Source organism: Poecile atricapillus, chromosome W (assembly GCF_030490865.1).
Source record: "Poecile atricapillus isolate bPoeAtr1 chromosome W, bPoeAtr1.hap1, whole genome shotgun sequence".
Classification (NCBI taxonomy): domain Eukaryota; kingdom Metazoa; phylum Chordata; class Aves; order Passeriformes; family Paridae; genus Poecile; species Poecile atricapillus.
In genome coordinates, this window is record NC_081288.1 from 16,948,672 (window position 1) to 16,956,724 (window position 8,053).

Below are 8,053 nucleotides of genomic sequence, written 5' to 3' on the forward strand. Positions count from 1 at the left end.
CCCAGAAGTATTTTCCTCAAACACCATGGCTTTTGCACTGATTCAGATGGGACAAATAATCTGATTCCTTCCTCCTGGAGACTGGAAATCCTGGTGGATGTTGGTGGTAGGCTGTGTGCTGGCCAGCTCTTGTCTGCAGCAGGAGGCTGTTTTTTCCTGCAGTAACCTGCAAGCCTTTTATTTATTTTTCTCACCAATTTTCTTAATTTCTTAACTCTTTGCTGTGGTTCATCTTGGCTTCTAAATTGGCCAAAGCTTTTGTTGTGCCACTTGTTTTCTGGAAGACATTCTTTTGCATGATACACACACTGATGATCACCTCTTTGATCCATCCTGCCTCTTTAAACTGGGAATCTTCCAGAAAAATTTTGCACTCTCTCTGGACACTGAAGTCTTTTATCCTTGTCTGCAGGTGACCTTTTATAAAACTCTTAGAAGTTTCCAGATGTTGCTTGAACTCCTTTTGCAAAGTCTCCAGCTGTCTCGGCTCATGTTTTGAGTCTTTGGCAATTTTGAATTTCCGCTCCCACTTGGTTGCATAGGAATCTCAGAATTAGGACTTCTCCTAGAAGCTGAGTCTCACCCTGGACATTCTTTCCATGATTTGAAGAGCTGTAGGCTGTTCCAGAGAGGATGAAGCTGGCAAAGAAATGCCCCAGAAATGCTCCAGGTGCTCCACAAGGAGGTTGCTCCAGAAATGTTCACCCTCCCCTGCTCCCCACCGTCTGTTACTTACAGAAACCGTGCAAAGCCCTGCTTTCCTGCCCATGGGAACAATCACCTGCAGGGAACTGTTTTCTTTCAGAGTTCAAGCTCCCTTTGAGTCAGCACTCCCCCAAAAGGTCTTCATGCGCTTTATTTCAGGGTTAAGCTCCTTCTTTTACTTGGGCTGTTTTCTTGATGCTTTTTCAAGGACCAGTCCAGTGAGGAGGAGAGGAATATCATGCTGAAGCTGCTTATTTCTCTCCACTGACTAACACGAGGGCCCACAGGTCTACCTTGGATGTCCTAGTGTGGATGACTGACTCGGGGCAACTGATATGTCCTTGATGAGCAAGTTTCCCTTGCAGTCTGTGGTCCCCCTTCCCGAGGGAACTGCTTTGTAGTCCAGGCTTACCCGAGGTAATGTCCCAGGGGAGATTTAGGTTGGATTTTAGGAAAAAGTTCTTTCCCCAGAGGGTGGTTGAGCACTGGAACAGGCTCCCCAGGGAAGTGACCATGGCTTCAAGACTCACGACAACGCCCTCAGGCACTTGGTAGGATTGTCCTGTGCAGAGTCTGGAGCTGGACTCCAGGATCCCTGAGGGTCCCTTCCAACTCAGAATATTCTGTGACTCCATGAACATGTGTAACTATTTGCTTTTCTCACCAGCAGCAGATTCTCCCACCCACCTCTGTAGCAGTCCACAAGCCTCTCCTTCTGACTCCCCACCCCTGTAACCTATAGGCACGTGGCACACATGTATGTTATTTATTTTTGTCCCCGGTTTAGCTTCAGGGACAGTGTGGAAATGCCATCAAGTTAACAGGGAGAGAGCTGTACAAGCCCGCAGTGCCGCTTGCTGCCTGCCAAGCAGGAGCCTCAAACACCTCATCAGAGCCTTCGCTGCTCCTGAAACCTCATTCGCACTTTATAGACGGGCAGTGCGGTTCGGCAGCCACCCCTCCACCCCCCACCACCCCCCCGCAGACAAAAATCACGAGTTACCCTCCGGGCCAGATTACCTGTAAAGCACGGTCGTTAGACAGGAATGATGTGAGGTTCCCGTCTCTGTTTTGGCAGGCGGGGGAGTGTTTAGTGTTTATCGGGGTAATTCCCCCGCCTCCCCCAGCCGCCAGATTCTGTGGGAGCCCGGGTGTGGAGGTCACGCACCTCCAGGAGCCGGAGCCCGCGGAAGGAAGGGAGCGAAACAGAACCAAATGAAAAGCAAGCGGTCAGCGCTGGCGGTGGGGATAAACACATCGCTATGGATCGCCTCAGCTGACATTTCCCGCCTGCGGTTCTCGCCGGGAACGCCGGAGAGAAACCCGGCAGCCCGGCTCTGAGCGGGGGTGGTGGTGTCGGGAGTGCCCGCTCTCCCCGCCCCGCACGTGGGGCCGGGGCCGCTGCGCTCCCCGCACACGCTGCACACCCCGCACGTTGCAGGGCCACACATGCCGCGCCGGCGTGCGGGCACGGCGCACACGCGGGGACACGCGGGGACACACACGCACGCACAGACAGCGCAATTGCCCGGGGCACGGGAAAGAACAGCATCCCCTTCCCACGGGCACGCCGTCCTTCTGCTGGCAGGAGGGTCCTGGCGGGCTGCCCGGCGGGGGGCGGCGGGCGCGGGGCTGCCCGGGGCTACAGAGGCACGGTCCGCGCTAGCCCGAGCCGGGGGCGCCCGGTGCCGCTCGGTGCCGCCGCCTGCTAGCGGGAGGCGGCGGGGCAGGGCCGCCCGGTGCAGCCCGGCGGCAGTGATGTGGCAGCAGGTCGGGTCACGTTGCCGGCCCTGTGCTCGTACCAGTGTGAGACGGGATTAGGGAGGCGGCTGTCGGTGCCGCCGGCAGGGAGCGGGGGCTGCGCGGGCGCGCCCGGCGCGCTGGGACGCAGCCGGGGGGGCGGAGGGGGGATCCCGCCCCGCCCCGTCCCGGGGCTGCTGCGGCCGGTCACGCTGCGGCGGTGCAAATCCTCTGCCAATGTCACCCCCTGCGCCCCGCAGGGATGGGGGCTGCCCGAGGGCAGCGTCAACAGCAGATGCGTTTAGAGACAGACATATTTTTATGTATATGTGCCTCTCTATACGTGAAAAATATAGAAGAAGGGCTTCTGCCGCGGTCTGGCGTTGCAGGCAGATCCGGCTCCCGTCCAAAGGTCGGGAGGGAGAGCTGCCGGGAGCAGCGGCGGCCGGGCGGGAGCACCGGGGGGACGAGAGCTGCGGCACGGCGGCGCCAGGCCAGGGTGCGCTCGGCGCAGCAACACGCGTGTGCGCCCGTTCGTGCCCACGCATCCTATAGAAATCTATAGAAAACGTATGGCCAACGTGACCCCCTAACCACCCCCTCAAAAGAGTGGCTCGATTATTACCCCCTTCCTCCCCTGGGCACGTTTTCCACCGGCGCGTCTCCTCTCCGAACACAAATAATAATAAAAAATATTAAAATACAACAATAAAAGTAAAATTATTTCATAATTATTAAAATTACAAAAATCATAAAACCCATAAAAACACAGCGAGAGTGGCAGTCATCGCGGCGGTAACGCTGACGATGACAGCGACAGCGGCAGCAGCAGCAGTAACACGGGGGAAAGCCGCTGTCTCGCAGGGCGGCCCCGGGCGGGCGGCGGGACCCCCCCGTCCCCTCCCCGGTCCCGCCCCCGGCCGCTCCGCACGTGAGCCGGGTGCGGGGCTGGCTGGCGGCGCGCGTGCCCCGCGGGCAGGCGCGGCGGCGGCGGCGGGAGCTGCGGGCGTGTGCGCGGGGAGCGCAGCGAAGGCGGGCGGGGGGAGCGGCAGCGGCGGCACTTGCAGGGTGGGGGGGGTGGGGGGACGGGGACGAACCGCCGCACACTTTTGGCCACTGCACGGGAGAGGGGGGACGGAGGCTGCATGTGCGCAGCGTCGCTCGCAGATCTCCCGAGACTGATCTCAGCATCCCGCAGGCTCAGTCAAAAGCAGCGACGAAACATCAGCCGCTGCCAGACATGGATGAAGGAATCTCCCGCTTGCCGGAGAGGCAGCTACTGGAGCATAGGGATTTTATAGGGTAAGGCGCCGGGGCAGCGTCTCCGTCTCGTATCTCTACGGCGTTTCGTCTTCTTGAGAAAGTGCTGCGAAGCGCTGGGAGCGGCGCCGGCTCCCCGGCGGGGCGCGGGGCTCGCCGCCTCCCTCCGCTGGCGGACCCGGGCGAGCCCTTGCCCGGCCCTTCGGGCAGAGCGCTCGGCGCCCGTGTGCCCACTCGAGGAGGGGCTAGGCAAGCTGTCGCTGCACTTGCCGATGCTGGATCTTTGTGTTTTTCTCCAGGCTGGACTACCCTGCCCTGTATATGTGCAAACCCAAAAGAGGCGTGAAGAGGGACGAGAGCAAGGTAAGAATAAGTTTCTGGGGCTCTCTTCTCGCTTAACCGCTTAGTTTGGGGTCGCTGAATTTTGCAGCATAGCTTCCCTCCCATGAGCATCCCCGGGAGGCTGCGCATACAACTTGCCCCCCGAATCGCAAGTGGGTTTACGAGCGAGCTGGCACGGCGGGGAGAGCGGTGCCTTGACGATAATTTGCGCGGCATGTGGTCCGCATGACATTTGTTTTGGTTTTGATCGGCGTTCCGAGGGACTCTGCCTAACACTTGGCTTTTCCGGGTTTTGCTAATTAGGAAACGTACAAACTGCCACATAGACTGATAGAAAAGAAGAGGCGAGACAGGATTAACGAATGCATTGCCCAGCTGAAGGATTTACTGCCCGAACATCTGAAACTGACGGTAAGGTGCCCAGGAGCGTATATGGCCACGCGGATGCAGGCGCCGACAGCCTGGCCGCTGCACAGCCCCCGGGACGCTGGGCTGCCTGCCTGCTCCCGTCCCGCCGTCCTGGCCCTAATGCCTCGGGGACCGCTCTCTGACCAAAGTTAACGGAGGCGGCGTTTGGCTGTAGCCAAAATGTGCCGGGAGGTAGCCAAGCCGCCCCCTGCCCTTGCCTTTGCAGACACTGGGACACCTGGAGAAAGCTGTGGTGCTGGAACTGACTTTGAAGCACTTGAAAGCGCTAACAGCCTTAACAGAGCAGCAGCACCAGAAGATTATTGCTTTGCAGAACGGTAAGCGGGGCCCGGGGGGCACCGCCGCTGGGGCGCACCGGGGGGGGGAGGCGGGGAGCGGGGAACCCCATGCCGGAGCCGCGGGTAATCGCTGTCCCCTCTCGGTCTCCCCCGCAGGGGAGCGATCCATGAAGTCTCCAGTGCAGGCCGACCTGGACGCTTTCCACTCGGGCTTTCAGACGTGCGCGAAGGAAGTGCTGCAGTACCTCTCCCGCTTCGAGAGCTGGACCCCCCGCGAGCAGCGATGCGCGCAGCTCCTCGGCCACCTGCACTCCATCTCGTCGCAGTTCCTCCCCGGCCCTCAGCTCCTCTCCCCGCCGCCGGGCCCCCTCAGCAAGCGATCCTCCTCCTCTTCCTCCCCGCCCGCCCCCCCCTGCGCGCCGGGCCACAAGCCGGAGGGCCAGGCTAACTGCGTGCCCGTCATCCAGCGGACTCACGCCGCCGAGCTCAGCGCCGAGACCGACACGGACACGGATAGCGGCTACGGCGGGGAGGGCGAGGCGCGCCCCGAGCGCGGCCCCGCGGCGGCGGCCGGCGGAGCGCTGCCCGCCCTGGCCATCAAACAGGAGCCGTCGGGGGACGAGGTGCCCCCGGCGCCCAAGCGACTGAAGCTGGACCGCGGCGGGAGCCCCATGCCCGGCCCGCCGGGGCTGGCGGCGCGGGGCGCCGAGGCGGCGGCGGCGGCAGCAGCGGCGGCCGCGCTGGTCAGACCCGACGCCGCCCTGTTGGGCTCGCTGATGGCCCTGGGGGCGAGCGGCGGCGGGGCTCCCTTCGGACAGCCGGCGGCGGCCCCTTTCTGCCTGCCCTTCTACTTCATCTCCCCCTCGGCCGCCGCCGCCTACATGCAGCCTTTCCTGGATAAAAGCAGCCTGGAGAAGTATCTCTACCCTGCCGCCCCCATCCCGCTCCTCTACCCGGGCATCCCCGCCCAAGCGGCCGCCGCCGCGGCCGCCGCCGCCGCCTCCTTCCCCTGCCTTTCCTCCGTGCTCGGCCCCGCCGAGAAGGCGGCGGCGGCGGCCGCCGGGCTGCCCCCGACGCCCCACCTCCCGCACCCCTTCGCTGCCGCCGCCGAGCCCAGCGAGGAGCCCGAGCCCGCAGCTGCCGAGGAGCCCGGCGCCGAGTGCCCGTGAGACGTCCCGGGGGCTCCCCGCCGCCGCTGCCCTCCCCTCGGACTGAGGGACCGTCGGGCCGGCACTTGCGCCCCCGGGGATCCTACGGAGGGCAGGGGTCGCCGGGGCCGGCGATCGCCGGGAGCTGGCGGCCGCGGGATGCCGGGCCTGGCCCGGGGGAGTCCCGCTGCCGGGGCGGCGGGTCCCGGAGCGGCCCCCGCAGAGGACCGTCGAGGATAAAATTTGCTACTCAGTATTTTTTTAATGTTTGGCTTTATAAATGCATAAATAAGAAAGAAAAAAAAAAAAAAGAAGAAGAGAAAGGAAGAAAACATAGTAAGGATACTTTTTTTTCCCCCCCTCTATATAGAGTAATTAATTGTGGCACCTTATTTGGAATGGGTTTATACAGTGTGTCTCTAAGTCCCACTTGGGAACCTGCACTTGTTGTCCGGGAGACCTGGATGGGTTCAGGGTGAGGGCGGGGAACGAGGCGAGGGAGGAAGGGCAGAGCCCAGCACCTGTGCTAGCACTTTATGGAGAACCGGAGCATGGAGGATGCACCCTGAGCCCAAACCTGCAGTGCCTTGAGCACCCGGGGATGCCGCTGGCTCCAGCAAGTTTTGGGTGTGCAAGGGAAGGAGGGTCAGACCCATTACATAACCTTGTGTTTATTTTATTTTATTTTATTTTTTTTTGCTAAGGTATACAGGTGTGGCAAGTGTATTTGTTCTCACCCCATCTTTATATAATTCAGTATGTTCCCGAGAGTTTTTCTTCCCCCCCAAACCTTGCTGTATAAAATGAATGTTACTGCACTGAACTACAAAAAGAAACCCCCTTCTCTCCCCCAAGAAAACACAGAGCAGCTTGTCAGTCTGAATTAATTTTTTCCTAAATTCCAAGTGACACAAACTGGAGGCCGTAGGTAAACACCTCGCTGTGCAATCAGAAATGATTAAACCAGTTGGGATAAGTTTCCCATATGGTTTCTTCCCTCATCCCATGCTCAAATACTGAGATTTCCCTTTCTGGAGACAAACCAGACGCCAGATAATCACACAGATAAAGCTTTTATAATAAGGCTTAAACCAAGACCTTGCCTAGATATTTTTAGTTTGTTGCCAAGGTAGCACTGTGAGAAATCTCACTTGAATGTTATGTAAGAGGTGAGACACCACAGCCTGGCGAGGAGCATGTGTGTGTCCGGGGTCCGTCAGTCCGTTTGGTGCATCTGCTGCTGCTGTTGCTACTGTTTGCCTGAAACGCTGTGTTTAAACAACGTTACAAAAAAAAAAAAAGTCTTACTAGCCTACAGAGTGGCTGTATGTAAATAGTTGTTAATACATCCAATTAATGATGTCTGACATGCTATTTTTGTAGGGAGAAAAATATGTGTTAATGATATTTTGAGTTAAATATCTTTTGGGAGGACTTGCTGAAAAAGTTGCACTTTTGTTACAATGCTTATGCTTGATACAAGCTTATGCTGTCTTAAATTATTAAAAAAAATAAATCCTGTCTGCAAGAAACCAGCTGTTTTAGAACAGTTTAGTATGTGATATATTAGAAATCAATCTTTATATTCAGTATTTTCCAGCACTCCATGAATTCTATTATCTAAATATTTCCACACTATTTTGTGATTAAAAAAATTCTTACTAAGGAATAAAAACTTTAATACACAAAATGGGGCTGTCTACTAATTAAAAATGTAATGATAATTCATTATAATTGGTGCATTGAGCTTCAAACTGTATGATTGTGTGGCTGATGATGATTTAATTCACATTTTTAATCTGGGTTTGAATTTGCTGGGTTTCCTTTAACTCTCTCTGGCAAACTCTGGTTTGATATGTGCACATTTCAGAAAGTGAAGGGTGGAACACACAGTTTCTTCCTGACATCTACTTTTTTCCCTCTTCTTTTTGCAAAATACTAATCTTTAACAATTGGCAGCTCTGGCGCTGCATGGGACCTCTCTTTGCTCACAAGGAACAAACTTTATGATTTGCCTGACAATCTAATGACGTATCATAATCTCTGCAGGAATGAATGATGGGTGTCCCAGTTTGGAAATACTCTATGAAAACCGAATATTTTGTGGTGGGGGGAGAGGAAGAGGAGGAATAGAGTGGTGGAAGCAGACAG

The 8,053-nt window shown here is 57.1% G+C and overlaps 1 protein-coding gene across 1 annotated transcript; it reads left to right on the forward strand.

Moving 5' to 3' along the window:
• Window positions 1-3,509: 3,509 nt before the first annotated feature.
• On the forward strand, window positions 3,510-7,597 carry LOC131592360 (class E basic helix-loop-helix protein 41-like). Its single transcript, XM_058863818.1, has 5 exons — window positions 3,510-3,747; window positions 4,005-4,068; window positions 4,351-4,458; window positions 4,682-4,793; window positions 4,911-7,597. Exons 1-5 carry the CDS (start codon window positions 3,686-3,688, stop codon window positions 5,921-5,923), a joined length of 1,359 nt encoding a protein of 452 aa, XP_058719801.1. The 5' UTR covers window positions 3,510-3,685; the 3' UTR covers window positions 5,924-7,597.
• The last annotated feature ends 456 nt before the right edge of the window (window positions 7,598-8,053 follow it).

Excerpts from the sequence above, each read along its gene's own strand:
- LOC131592360 (XM_058863818.1), top strand. The coding sequence starts at position 3,686 with ATGGATGAAGGAATCTCCCGCTTGCCGGAGAGGCAGCTACTGGAGCAT. Across the intron at positions 3,748-4,004 it reads GAGCATAGGGATTTTATAGG|GCTGGACTACCCTGCCCTGT; the intron begins GTAAGGCGCCGG and ends GTTTTTCTCCAG. Across the intron at positions 4,069-4,350 it reads TGAAGAGGGACGAGAGCAAG|GAAACGTACAAACTGCCACA; the intron begins GTAAGAATAAGT and ends TTTGCTAATTAG.